The 14849-nt window shown below is 49.4% G+C and overlaps 1 protein-coding gene across 3 annotated transcripts in view; it reads right to left on the minus strand.

Moving 5' to 3' along the window:
- EIF3A (eukaryotic translation initiation factor 3 subunit A) overlaps positions 1 to 14849 on the minus strand; it is a 330727-nt gene that overhangs the window by 170133 nt on the left and 145745 nt on the right. For all 3 annotated transcript variants that reach the window (XM_033943256.1, XM_033943255.1, XM_033943254.1), the window contains exon 13: positions 7101 to 7205. In XM_033943256.1, the coding sequence (XP_033799147.1) occupies positions 7101 to 7205 (105 nt within the window). The remainder of the gene's footprint in view (positions 1 to 7100; positions 7206 to 14849) is intronic.

Here is a 14849-nt window from a genome sequence, read left to right on the forward strand (position 1 = left end):
AGATGGAGTGGAGTGTGGGAGGATCTAGAGTCCACTCGTGAGGTTGAAGGATGCGGCTGAGATTGTCGGCCAGGGAGTTCTGTTCGCCCTGGATATAGACAGCCTTGAGGAAGAGACTGCGGGCCGTGGCCCAGGTCCAGATGCGGATGGCCTCCTGACAGAGGAGGGGAGATCCGGTGCCGCCTTGCTTGTTTATGTAGTACATGGTGACTTGGTTGTCTGTGCACAGGAGAAGAACCTGAGGATCGAGAAGGTGCTGGAAGGCCTTGAGAGCATAGAACATGGACCTGAGTTCCAGGAAATTGATGTGATGTCGACGCTCCTGATGGGTCCAGAGTCCCTGGGTGCGAAGATCTCCCAGGTGAGCTCCCCATGCATAGGGGGAGGCATCTGTGGTTATGATCATGGAGTGAGGGGGTAGATGAAAGAGTAGACCCCTGGAAAGATTGGAGGAGGTCAACCACCATTGAAGAGATTGCTGAAGAGACGATGTCACAGAGATGGGATGAGAAAGAGGATCCGTGGTCTGTGACCATTGGTTGGCTAGAGTCCACTGAGGTGTCCTGAGGTGGAGTCGTGCCAGAGAAAGTACATGGACCGTCGAGGCCATGTGGCCCAGGAGGACCATCATCTGCCGAGCTGGGATGGTTTGATGAAGGAACACCTGACGACAGAGGTGGAGCAGGGTCCGTTGTCAGTCAGAGGGGAGAAATGCCCTCATCAGAGTGGTGTCGAGAACTGCGCCAATGAACTGAAGTCGCTGTGTGGGAAGCAGGTGCGACTTGGGGTAGTTGATCTCGAACCCCAGTAGATGGAGGAGCGAAATGGTGAGATGAGTGGCATGTAGCACAAGCGGAGATGTAGGCGCTTTCACCAACCAATCGTCCAAGTAGGGGAACACTTGGAGGTCATGAGACCTGAGGAAGGCCGCCACCACAATAAGGCACTTGGTGAACACCCTGGGTGATGATGCGAGGCCAAAGGGTAGCACTTTGTACTGATAGTGACGGTGCTGTATCTGAAACCGTAGGTAGCGACGTGAGGTCGGATTGATTGGGATGTGAGTGTAGGCCTCTTTGAGGTCCAGGGAACATAGCCAGTCGTGTTGAGAGAGAAGAGGGTAAAGCGTGGCAAGGGAGAGCATTCTGAACTTCTCCTTGACCAGACACTTATTGAGGTCCCTGAGATCGAGCATGGGATGGAGGTCTCCTGTCTTCTTGGGAACCAGGAAGTAGCGGGAGTAGAATCCCTGACCCCTTTGGTCCGGAGGCACCTCTTCGATGGCATTGAGAAGAAGGAGGGATTGGACCTCCCTCAGGAGGAGGGGGGTTTGGGAGGAGTGAGAAGCAAACTCTACGGGAGGATTGTCTGGTGGAAGAGTCTGGAAGTTGAGAGAGTAGCCGTGGCGAATGATGTTGAGGACCCATTGGTCTGATGTGATGACCTCCCAGCGGCTGAGGAAGATTTGGAGGCGACCTCCGATAGGCTGAGGAAGAGGCAATGATGGTGGGAGACTGGCTATGCCCTGGAGGAAAAAGTCAAAAGGGCTGAGATGGTTTTGACGGAGGGAGAGGCTTGGTAGGTTGGTGAGACTGTGAGCGAGCCTGAGTTTGATGCTGTTGACGAGGTCGGCGAGGCTGCTGTTGAGGCGGGTTGAGAGGTCTGGTCGAGAACCTGCGTTGGTAGGAAGACTGCTGTCTGTAGGGGCGAGCAGGCGGAGTCTTCTTTTTAGGCTTCACCAGGGTGTCCCACCTGGTCTCGTGAGCCGAGAGTTTCTGGGTTGTTGAGTCCAGGAACTCCCCGAAGAGTTCATCACCAAGACAAGGTGCATTAGCCAGGCGGTCTTGGTGGTTAATGTCGAGGTCAGAAACTCTCAGCCAGGCCAGACGCCGCATGGCAACAGCCATGGCAGACGCTCGAGAGGTCAGCTCAAATGAGTCATAAATGGAGCGCACCATGAATTTCCGGAGTTGGAGCAGACTGGAAATTTGTTGTTGAAAAAGAGGTACCTTACGTTCAGGGATGTATTTTTGTAAGGCAGAGAGTTGTTGCACCAGATGCTTCATGTAGAAGGAGAAGTGAAAGGTGTAATTATTTGCCCTGTTGGCCAGCATTGCATTCTGGAAAAGGCGCTTGCCAAACTTATCCATAGTTTTTCTCTCTCTGCCAGGAGGGGTGTGGAGGCATAGACACTGGAGCCCTGAGTTTTCTTTAAGGTGGACTCCACCAGGAGAGATTCATGGGGCAATTGAGGCTTGTCAAACCCTGGGATGGGAATGACCCAATACAAGCTATCCAATTTGCGAGGGGCCCCAGGGACAGTGAGGGGGTTCTCCCAGTTCTTATAAAAAGTTTCCCGTAGGATGTCATGTACGGGTAACTTGAGGAATTCCTTGGGAGGTTGCTCAAAGTCTAGGGCATCGAGAAAGGCCTGTGACTTTTTAGAGTCGGACTCTAAGGGAATGGAAAGAGCAGCAGACATCTCCCTGAGGAATTTGGTGAACGAGGACTGTTCAGGTTTTGAAACGGTATCAGTCACTGAAGGTTCCTCGTCCGTGGAGGAAGCGTCTTCCTCGGTACCGTGTGGGGATTCTTCCCATAAGTCTGGGTCCCTGATGTCGGGGTGCACACGGCGGGACATCGGTGTGGAGGGCTCGGCATGGCGGGTTTTGGAGAGAGACTTGCCAGAGCGGACCGAGGCGGTACCGGGTGAGGAAGACCGGTGCCGTACCTGGTACCGAGAAGGATCGGCATCAGAGCGGGTCTGTACCGTAGGTTGGGAAAGATGTGGCTCAGCCAAGAGGACCGGCATGGAAGTGTTGAGCGGTACCGAGGGGGTCGACACCGATGGAACGGTGCGAAGCTCGGACCGGTCCTGTACCGGAAGGTGCGGTGCCAGTAACGCCGGCAACAGTTGTTGGAGTTGTTGCTGCAGCTGCTCCTGTAACTGGGTTTGGAGTATGGCCGCAATGCGGTCGTCCAGGGGGGGCACCGGTACCGCTTTTTTCTTTTTCGGTACCATAGGTGCCGCTCTACGCTCCGGCGATGAGGAGGCCGATGACGAGGCACTCACCGATATCGGAGCGGAGCGTTTGCGGGGTCGATGCGGTGCCGGGGTTGCCGGTGTCGCAACCGTGGCAGGAGGGCGCTCAAGGGAAGTGGGAGGCTTCTTAGCCGGCTTACCTGGGACCAGCGACCCCGAAGAAGGATCCGGTGGAGTCGAAGTAGTCGGTGTCGACTTTTGCGGTGCCGTCGACATCGCGGCAGATTCCATGGCAGATCCGGTACCGAATAGAATATTTTGCTGGATCTGCCTATTTTTTAATGTGCGCTTTTTAAGCGTAGCACAGCGGGTGCAGGTGTCCGCCCGATGCTCTGGACCCAAGCACTGCAGGCACCAATTGTGCGGGTCGGTAAGAGAGATCGGGCGTGCACACCGCTGGCACTTCTTAAAGCCCGGTTGAGGGGGCATGAAGGGAAACACGGCCTCCGCAAAATCAAAGCCGGAGGCCTGTATGGTGGCAACAGGCCCCGCCGGGGCCGGCCCGAAAAAATAAAGAAAACTCGATGAGTTTTTTTTTTTGTTTTTAAAGAAAATTAACGGGATCCGAAAGGAAAAAAACTGAAAAAATGAAAAAAGTACGCGAGCGGGAAGGCAGAACTAAGTTTTCAACAGCCGTTGAAACACATGCGACTTCTTCGCTCCGCGGAAACGAAGAAACTGGGGACCACGCACTCCTCCGTCGGGTGGGAAGGCACTCGCGCATGCGCGGTGCGGCCAACTAGAACTTTCTAGTTAAAAGTGTCCGTACCGGGGCTCCGTCGGTGACGTCACCCATGCGTTAAGAATATGCTGCCTGCTTGTCCTGGGATAAATATTAAACCCACAGGCAGGAAAGAAAGGGGAGAACAGGCAGGTGAGCCAGATGCTGGAAGCAGAGGGGGGGGGAGAAAGAGGGAAAGAAGCTAGATGGGGTTGGAGAGAAGAGACACATTGGTGTGGAAGAGAGGGGAAATCTGGACACAGGAAGGTAACAGGGGGGAGATTATGTGCATGGGGCATAGAGACATAAAGGGAACATACGTGGGGATGGTATATGGACACAGGGGGGGCAATGGCAGATACAGAGGGGAGATATTAGAAATGGGGAAAATAGGAACACAGAAGTGAGATGGTTTGTGGGGACGGGACGGGGACTGTGCTCACAGGCTCCGGCGGCTTGCACAAATTACATTGTAACGTGCCACAAAGGTAAGAGGTAGGAAGATGGTCGGACCACACAAGAGGTGCTGAAGGGCGGTAGAAAGGAACAGACGCTGAAGGGGGTGGCGAGAGGGAAGGGTGGTGGTGGAAAGGAATGGAACAGATGCTGAAGGGGGGTGGAGAGGAATAAACGCTGAAGGGAAATGTGGTAGACAGAGTGGGGAGAAAACGCTGATGGGAAATGGGGAACAGAGAGTGGAGAGATGACGCTGGAAGGGAAGAAGATTGGTGCCACACCAATGAGGGGGGGGGGTGAAGGGAGAGGCACAGTAACAGGGGAAATGGAAGACGCAGAGAGAAGACACAGTGGATGAAAGGAATTCAATGAGAAGATGAGGAAAGCAGAAACCAGACAAAAAAAAGGTAGAAATAAAATTTCTATTTTTTTTTTTTTTGCTTTAGGATAAAGTAGTATATTAGTTGTGTTGATAAAAATTTATAAGCAAAGCCCTGCCAGCTGAACATCTCTTTCTCTAGTTCAGCAGCCAGAACTTTGATTTATAAGGAAGGAATAAGCTAAATATTGCAGTACTGAGGCTTGTATGGATGCTGCGTGGACTGTAGTTGTGGGGACGGGGGTGGGGACAGTGGTCGCGGGCAGTGGTCATGGGGATGGGGTGGTGACAGGGATGGTGATCGCGGGGACGGGACGGTGATGGGGACAAATTTTTTCCCCGTGTCATTCTCTGAGAGCACAATCTTCATACCCTGGGGCTTTGAAGTAAGGTACACTATTTTCATAAGGCCGGCTTAATCATCAAGCAGACTAGGTAGCTGCTTTGGGGGGAGGGAGGAGGAGCTGGAGTCAAAGCAAAACAGGTCCTAACAGCCACACAAACACAAAGAATATTCATTGTGCACTTTTGTGTGTTTTGAGAGGATCATTTTAGGAATGGTGGTATTCAGATACTTATGTCCATCCTATCATTCTCTCTGCAAGAAACTCTCCAACCCCTGTATGTCCTGCGTCTCTCCAAATTAGACTGCAAGTTCATCTATTACATGTTAATTGTACAGCGCTGCCTACGCCTTTCAGTGTTATAGAAATGATAAATAGTAGCAGTAGATGATCATAATTGTTGAGTTTATCAAAATCTCAAAAGAAGGTGGGGGTGGCAGATACCCTCCCCTCTCAAACCCCAAGACAAACTGCTCTAATAGGAAAGTGCATTTCATTTGGTTTTCTTCCACTTTAGCATGTGCAGGAGATGACCACTACAAATACCATGGACAGCCAAGAAACCAAACAGACGAGTGCTTCACCAAATAACGCCTGAATTCTTACTGGAAATTCACTTGACTAGCTGAATTAAATTATCACATTTTGGACATTTTAGGTGAGAGGCACAGTTCCTAGAAAAAGCAATCATGCTAGGAAAGGTTGAAGAAAAACATGAGCAAGATGGTGTGAGAATCATCACAACAATGAATGTTCCATTAAAAAGTCTCTGCACATAAAGAGTAGACAGTATGTTCTGGAGAAAGTCAGTCAATCTAGATCAGGGGTGTCAAAGTCCCTCCTCGAGGGCCGCAATCCAGTCGGGTTTTCAGGATTTCTAAAATGAATATGCATGAGATCTATTAGCATACAATGAAAGCAGTGAATGCAAATAGAGGGAAATCCTGAGAACCCGACTGGATTGCGGCCTTCGAGGAAGGACTTTGACACCCCTGATCTAGATGGTCATCACAAGTCAACTTCAACTTCACAATTAAGTCATTAAAAATAAAGGGGAAGAGCGAGATTATTCTTGTGAAATATCTCAAGAACTTGACTCGTTCTACTGCTCTCTAGGAACAGCAGAATAAGTTCCTCCTTTGTCTACATATCTTGCCTTATTGTGCTTATATTTCTGGTTTTGCTCATTCTCCTAAATGTTAATGTGCTCCTGCAGGTCCTGTGAGAGGATACAAACCTTTTGGTCCTTTATTGGGTTTTATTTACAAACTGTATTGTGTAAATGAATCCCTCTGAGGGGCAGATATCCTGCTGTTTTCCTCAAATAGAGTCCTTGGGTTTGTCAAGGGGGGAGGAATATGTTGTTGCACAAGGCTTCATTATTGGCTAAAAATTGTATTCTTTTACAGTGGCTATTTCTACCCTTACACTCTGGAGAAATGAAATGTTTACAATGTTAAAAATGGAATATTTGGATGTTAAACGAGGTGCACTGGGTCACTAGACTGTATGGTATGGGTTGTCACATAAAGCCAGTAGTGTTCTTCTGAGCTCTCAGGTGGGGGTAGGAGGGATTATGGGAGGATTTGTTTTTAGTTCTTATCCTTAAAGCCTTCGTGAAAAGCTTTATATTGCCTGTCTTACTACTGGTTATTGTTGTAATTCTCTTTTTGTATTCTTGAATATGAAAAAGAGGAAAAAGTTGCCCTGCATGCTCTTAACATATACGGCAGTGTCCCGCAAACTTTCCCGAGCCACGGCACACTAGAAATAGTGGCCGTAGCTTGAGGCATCCGGAAGTGAGTGGACATCGCTGTGATGATATCACATTGACGTCTGCGCATGCGTGAAGGCCCTCCAGATGGATTCTGAGATACCAGTGGAAGAGGGCTGGAGAGGCACTGGCGCTGGCTGATTACCTACAGGATATGCCACTTGCTACGAGAGGCATGTCTTGTAGGCAGTCAGACGGCACCAGCGCCTCTCCTCCTCCCCAGTGTGTCACGGCACTCCTGAAATCTCAGGAGACACACTGGTGTGCCACGGCACACAGTTTGTGATACAATGATATAGTGCAATATTCCAATCACATTTGGGAAGGATTCAGAAAGTCAATTTATAGCTCAAAAATGGAAGAATACAGATTCACAAGCTCACCTTCTTTTCCTGGTTCTTCAGTCGTTCCTGGAGTTCCTTCTTTTCTTTCTCCAACTGCTCTACTTGCTTAGCCATGATGAAATCTGGATCTAGTTCTTCCAGGTCCTAATAAAACACATAGTTATCATTGCAGAAAGCTTTTTCATCTCCCTCCACCCCCTTTATTTCAAAGATGTCTAGAAATATACTTTTGCCCAGGGCTCATCATCATTATGATAATAATAAATTTATTTAATGCAAATAATGCCTTTGTCCTGTAATTTTTTGTGAATGTCAATTGTAACCTGTTCCGAGTCCCTGGGCGAACGGAACAGAAATTGAATTAAATAAATAAATAAATAAAAAGCACATTCCCTCGCTGTTTTTGGAAGAAGGTCCCATAACTAAATTTCTTTTGTATTGGGAGGCCAGCCTGGTGGCCAGTGGCAGTCTTATGCAAGGGTCCTTTGTTTAGCTGGGACTGATGATGCTGTTGAGAAAGTGCCTGAAGGAAGCCACATTTTGGTGTGCAAAAGTGACACCTAATGGCTGCATTCAGTGCCAATGAAGGCACCTGGCTAATGACTACAGACAAATAATCAGATTAGGTGTCTCAGCAGCGTATACAAAATAGGGGAAAACTTCCTGGTGCCAGATTCCAGCTCTGATTCTGACTGAGCTGGAATCCCAAAAGGAACAGGAGAAAACAAAACAAAAAGACAGATGTGTTGTTATAAACAGGAAATCAATGGATTAACAGCTGGACCTTTACTGTGAGAGGGAGCAGACAGTCAATTCCGTGTGCCAAAATTTCTCAACCATCCTTCAACACTTGCACATTGTCTTAGGGTGGTTACTCATCACCAGAACCCCCGACACCTCAGCACACTTGATACCAGGTCAATAAGGCTTTGTGCATAACTTTGGGCGTAATTTCATATGATTAATTTTAGTTTATTAGCATAATGGATAGGATGCAAAGGAGAAATTAGGTTCTTACCTGTAATTTTCCTTTTTTCAGACTCTCCAGACCGGCACAAGTCCACTGATGGGTAATAGCTCACCATGACCAGCAGGTGGAGACCGAGACAAACTTTTGGCTGTAGTACAAGTAGCTGTGCTTCCCCCTAACATAACCAGTCTGCCGAATGGCCAAGCAGAATTAAAAGGTGCTAATCATAACAATAACACCACTCCGAACAGCAGTAACAACTAACACAGAGCAATACTGTTGGAAATTGCATAGAAGAAACCCCTTTAGCAAACATCCCCACAGATCGCCAGCTATGCCAAAGCCGCTGCTCTTTAAATATCCTTGACCCTACAAAAATACTAGAACTCTCAGAAAAAAATCATACTCTTCACGCGAATCCCGCATGAACAACTGACAGGGTGAGGACTGTACCGGGCAGGAGAGTCTAAAAGAAAATTAGCAGGTAAGAAACTAATTTCTCCTTCTTTAGCACCTCTCCAGACCAACATAGTTCACTGATGGATGTATCAAAGCAGTACCCATCATGGGTGGGACCCCCAGAGGGCCGCCACAGAACACGCTCACCGAGGTGGTGTCGCAATGGGGTCGAAGAGAACCCCAAGAGAAGGGGATCACAAACAGATCGGAGAAAGTTATCATGCCGCTGTACCAGGTCATGGTGCATCCCTACATGGAATACTATGTCCAACACTGGTTGCTGTACATGGAAAAGGACATAGTACTACTCAAAAGGATCCAGAGAAGAGCAACAAAAATGGTTAATGGACTGGAGGAGATGCCGTACAATGAGAGGCTAGAGAAACTGGGCCTCTTCTCCCTTGAAAATAGGAGACTGAGAGGGGATATGATCAAAACATTTAAGATAATGAAGGGAATAGACTTAGTAGAGAAAGAGAGATTGTTCACCCTCTCCAAGGTGGAGACAACGAGAGGGCACTCTCTAAAGTTAAAAGGGGATAGATTCCGTACAAACGTAAGGAAGTTCTTCTTCACCCAGAGAGTAGTAGAAATCTAGAACACTCTTCCAGAGACTGTTATAGGGGAAAGCACAAGGGATTCAAGACAAGGTTAGACAAGTTCCTGCTGAACCAGAACGTACGCAGGTAAGGCTAGACTCAAATAGGGCACTGTCTTTGACCTAAGGGCCGCCGCATGAGCGGATTGCTGGGCACGATGGACCACTAGTCTGACCCAGCAGCGGCAATTCTTATGTTCAAGATACTCCAGGCGTTGAGACGGCACCAACTGACTCTTGGATAGGTTAACTACCCATCCCAGTGAATGCAGGAACTCTACAACCCGAACTGTAACTCGGGAGCTCTCCTGAAAGGACTTTGCTCAAATCAACCAAACGTCCAGATTTGGGGTGGCCGCCGTCACAACTACAATAATCTTGGTGAACGTATGTGGAGCCATGACTAGACCGAAAGGAAGCACACAAAACCAATAGTGCTGTCCCAAGATCGTAAAGCGAAGAAACTGCTGATGGATGGCGTGAATTGGAACATGCAAAGAGGCCTCCGTCAGATCAAGAGGTCAGGAATTCTTCCAAGTTTATTTAAAATTTGATATACTGCCTTATCAATAGTTTCAAGGTGGTTATACAATAAAATCAGGGGAAGGACAAATAACAAAGACATCATCAATTAAGACAGTGGACAGATAAGACAAAAGGACATACTGAAACGAATGGAAAAAAGGGAGACCTACAATATAAATAAAGGAAAGAAAGAGGCATAGGCAAATACAAAAAGGTAAGGGTAACACATAGCAGTCCAACTTAAGTGGGCTGAAAGTAAGTATTTATAAAATCCTTAAAAGGACAATCAAACTTGGAATGCCCTGTTAACCCCCTTCAGATCCAAGAAAGGCCGAAAGGTCGCCTTCCTTCTTGGGCACTATGAAGTAAATAGAATACCGGCCAGTGCCACACTCCTGAGGAGGCACTGGAACTACTGCTTTGAGATCTAGCAGCCTTTAAAGCATCTGGCAAAAGGCCCGCTTCTTCCATGCCACCTGACAAGGAAAAGCGAGAAAGTGATCTGGCAAAGATTGGGAAAACTCCAGAGTATAACCGTCCCGAATCACCCCCAGGATCCACTGATCTGTTGTGATCTCAGTCCACCCCTGGCAAAATTCCCGTAACCGGGCAACCACCAGCACCAGGGGAGGATCTGGCAAGGAGTCATTGGGCAGGGTGGGCGGTGGAGGAACCAGCGGAGGGATCATGCTTCCCCCCCCCAGACAGACCCTGTAAAAGAACTGCATGCACTGAAAGAAACGGACCCAGGGAGACCCAGAGACAGGAAAATAAGCCGCTTCTCGACCAGGATAGTATCTGCGGAAATCACGCAAACGCCCCTGAGTAATGCCACCCCTCCCAGATCTTCAGGAAGATGTGGCACCTTAGAGTCTGTTAAGGTCTGAACCAACTTGTTTAGATCCTCGCCAAACAAGAAAGACCCAAGAAAAGGAAATTTCGTCAGCTGAGCCTTAGATGCTGCATCAGTCGACCGAGCCCAGAGCAACAGGGTCCGACGAGCGGCCACCCCAAGAGCCAGACTTGGCCAATGCACGCAACAGATCATATATGGCATCCAAAAGTTAAGCACCTCCCATCTCAAACTTGGCTACTTCTTATTCCACCAATAACCAGTAATCAGATGCCCATTCAAGGACACACTCGGCCCACTGAAAACAAGCCCGAGCCACCAGACCGCCACACATCGCCGCCTAGACCACTAGGGCAATGACATCAAAATTCTACTTAAGAAGGGACTACAACCTACTCTCTTCAGAGTCAATCAAAGCCAAGCCGCCCTCTACCAGCACCGTATGCCATTTCATGATAGTCGGAACCACCCTGTCCACCACCGCCGACTTCAAGGTATCCCTATCCCCCTCCAAGATGGGATACAGGCAAGCCATAGAGCGCGCAAAATGATAATGTGACTCCAGCGCCTTTCACTGCGCCAGTACAATATCCCAAATATCCTGATACATAGGAAAAGAGTGGGAGGTTGAGCGGATCCCTCCAAGCAGGGGGTTCACCACATGCAAGGACTCCTAAGCGTCCTCCTCGAAGCGCAACACCGAGAAGACTTGAAGAATAAGCTTCTGGAGCTCTTCCTGCTGAAAAATGCACACCACAGATGCATCTTCGCCAGCTGGCGGAACCAAAAAAAAAACCTCTGCCTCTTACTATTGAGTGGACTTCTTGTAAAGGATAATTTGGTGACATGTGGTTTACTACCTCTATTAACATCTTTAACTAATATAACATATAAATACAATGGAACCTTGGTTTACGAGCATAATTCGTTCAAGAAGCATGCTCGTAAACCAAAATACTCATATATCAGAGTTTCCCCATAGGAAATAACGGAAACTCGCTTTGATACGTTCCCACCCCCTCCCCCCGAGGCCAGCGGCGCTGCTCCCTCCCCCCCACTCGAACAACTTGAATAAAAACGATGTCTTGGATGGAATAATGAAGCTTCCTGGACTAGAGAGTTGCGCGGGGACAGAAATCCCACCCGTCCCCACCCGTCCCCGCTAAAGTCCCACCCGTCCCCGTGAGGAATCCCTCCGTCCCCACCCGTCCCCGTGAGGAATCCCTCCGTCCCCACCCGTCCCCGCGAGGAATCCCCTCCGTCCCCACCCGTCCCCGCGAGGAATCCCCTCCGTCCCCACCCGTCCATATAAACTTCAGAAATAGTTATTTCATTTAATTATGCTACTGAATTAAAGGCTCTGGTAGAAACCCATTTACAAATAAGCAAAAAGACTTTATTAATTTGAAAATATTAATTGGGAAGAATACATACTTTGCAAATGGGTTTCTACCAGAGCCTCTAATGTTTATAAATTTTTATCAACACAACTAATATACTACTTTATCCTGAAGCAAAATAAAAAAAAAGAAATATAATTCTTTTCCTACCTTTGTTGCCTGGTTTCTGCTTTCCTCATGTTCTCATTCAATTCCTTCCATCCACTGTCTCTCTTCCTTCTGCATCTTCCATTTGCTCTGTTACTGTGCCTCTCCCTTTCTTCCCCCTTCCAAATTGGTCTGGCACCCATCTTCTTCTCTCCGCTCCCCCATAGTCTGGCATCTGTCTTCTTCCCTGCCAGTGTCTTCTCCCTACTCTCTCTTCCCCATTTCCTTTCAGCGTCCTTCTCCCCCCCATCTTCCCCATGTCCTGTCAGCGTCCTTCTCCCCCCTCTGTCTTCCACATGTGCTTTCAGTGTCCTTCTCCCCCCTCTGCTTCCCCATGTCCTTTCAGCGTCCTTCTCCCTCTCTGTCTTCCCCATGGCCTTTCAGCGTCCTTCTCCACCCACCCCCCCGTCTTCCCCATGTCCTTTCAGCATCCTTCTCCCCCCTCTGTCTTCCACAAGTGCTTTCAGGGTCCTTCCCCCCCCCCGCCCTTCCCATGGCCTTTCAGCGTCCTTCTCCACCCCTTTGTCTTCCCCATGTCCTTTCAGCGTCCTTCTCCACCCCTTTGTCTTCCCCATGTGCTTTCAGCATCCTTCTCCCCCCTCTGTCTTCCACAAGTGCTTTCAGATTCCTTCACCCCCCCCGCCCTTCCCATGGCCTTTCAGCGTCCTTCTCCACCCCTTTGTATTCCCCATGTGCTTTCAGCGTCCTTCTCCCTCCTCTGTCTTCAAGTGCTTTCAGAGTCCTTCCCCCCCTCCTCCCGTCTTCCCCATGGCCTTTCAGCATCCTTCTCCCCACTCCTTCTCTAACGCCCCGGGTGCAGTACAGCCGGCCAGGTCCCCTTACTTTTGTGGCACTTCCCCGACCGACTGACAACAGCCCCGGTCCGACAAACCTCCCTGCCCTTAACTGCGAATCTAAATTACCTTATTACAGCTGCTGTAAGAAGATAATTTAGATTCGCGGCTACAGGGCAGGGAGGATTGTCGGACCGGGGCTGTTGTCGGTCGGTCGGTCGGGGAAGTGCCACAAAAGTAAGGGGACCTGGCCGGCTGTGCTGCAACCGGGGCGGGGTGTGGCGGGGCGGACCGCCCCCTCCCTTGGTAGCCACTCGAACCGCGAGGCTACTCTCCTCCTTACCTGCACTGCCTGCAGCACAGAGCCAAACGGAAGTCTTCCCGACGTCAGCGCTGACGTCGGAGGGAGGGAGGGCTTTGTTTAAGCCCTCCCTCCCCTCCGACGTCAGCGCTGACGTCGGGAAGACTTCCGTTCGGCTCTGTGCTGCAAGCAGAGAAGGTAGGGAGAAGAGCCGCGCGACTGAGTACATCCAGCTTTGTTTAAGCCCTCCCTCCCCTCCGACGTCAGCGCTGACGTCGGGAAGACTTCCGTTCGGCTCTGTGCTGCAAGCAGAGAAGGTAGGGAGAAGAGCCGCGCGACTGAGTACATCCAGCCCCGCAGGAACCCCGCGACCCTCGGAGGCGTCCCCACGGGATCCCCGCGACCCTAGGGGGCGTCCCCACGGGATCCCCGCGACCCTAGGGGCGTCCCCACGGGATCCCCGTGACCCAAAGGGGGAACCCGCGGGATGCCCGCGGGTCCCGCGGGATGCCCGCGGGTCCCGCGGGATTCCCGTCGTCCCCGTTCCCGTGCAGCTCTCTATCCTGGACGTTGAAGGATTGTGAAGAAATACTTGAAAAAAATAAAACATGTAAATTTTTAAAAATAGTGTGCATTATTTATGAAATGACCCTCGTACCTATGCATAAATATGCATGAGGTGAGTGTCTTTCAATTGTAAGGAGACTGTGCTCTTCAACATCTTTATAAACGATCTGTGACATTGGTACGACGAGTGAGGTGATTAAATTTGTGGACGATACAAAGTTATTCAGAGCAGTGAAGACACAGGGGGATTGCGAAGATCTGCAACATGACATAATCAGGCTCGAGAAATGGGCATCCATGTTTAACCTCATCTGCCATGTTGATAAGTGTAAAGTGATGCATGACGGTAACAAAAATCTCATGCACGAATACAGGAAGTCCTGGGCAGATTAGAGAGACCTCCCAGGAAAGAGACTTTGGGAGTTATGATCGACAAGTCGATGAAGCTGTCCATGCAATGTGTGGTGGCAGCGAAAAGCACGAACAGAATGCTAGGAATGATAAAGAAGGGGATCGCGAACAGATCAGAGAAGGTTATCATGCTGCTGTACCGGGCCAAGGTGCACCCTCACCTGGTGTACTACATCCAGCACTGGTCGCCGTACATGAAGAAGGACACGGTACTACTCAAAAGGGTCCAGAGAAGAGCGACTAAGATGGTTAAGAGGCTGGAGGAGTTGCCGTACAGTGAAAGATTAGAGAAACTGGGCCTTTTCTCTCTTGAACAGAGGAGATTGAGAGGGGACATGATCGAAACATTCAAGGTACTGAAGAGAATAGACTTAGTAGATAAAGACAGGTTGTTCACCCTCTCCAAGGTAGGAAGAACGAGAGGGCACTCTCTAAAATTGAAAGGGGATAGATTCCGTACGAACATAAGGAAGTTCGTCTTCACCCAGAGAGTGGTAGAAAACTGGAGCGCTCTTCCAGAGTCTATCATAGGGGAAAACACCTTCCAGGGATTCAAGACAAAGTAAAACAAGTTCCTGCTGAACCAGAACGTACACAGATACGGCTAGTCTCAGTTAGGGCGCTGGTCTTTCACCAGAGGGCCGCTGCATGAGCAGACCGCTGGGCACGATGGACCACTGGTCTGACCCAGCAGCAGCAATTCTTATGTTCTTCCAGTGTGAGAGAGCATAGAATGAGGTTAAAAGGTCAGTGTTCTCTCTAG

This window comes from Geotrypetes seraphini, chromosome 4, assembly GCF_902459505.1.
Source record: "Geotrypetes seraphini chromosome 4, aGeoSer1.1, whole genome shotgun sequence".
NCBI lineage: Eukaryota > Metazoa > Chordata > Amphibia > Gymnophiona > Dermophiidae > Geotrypetes > Geotrypetes seraphini.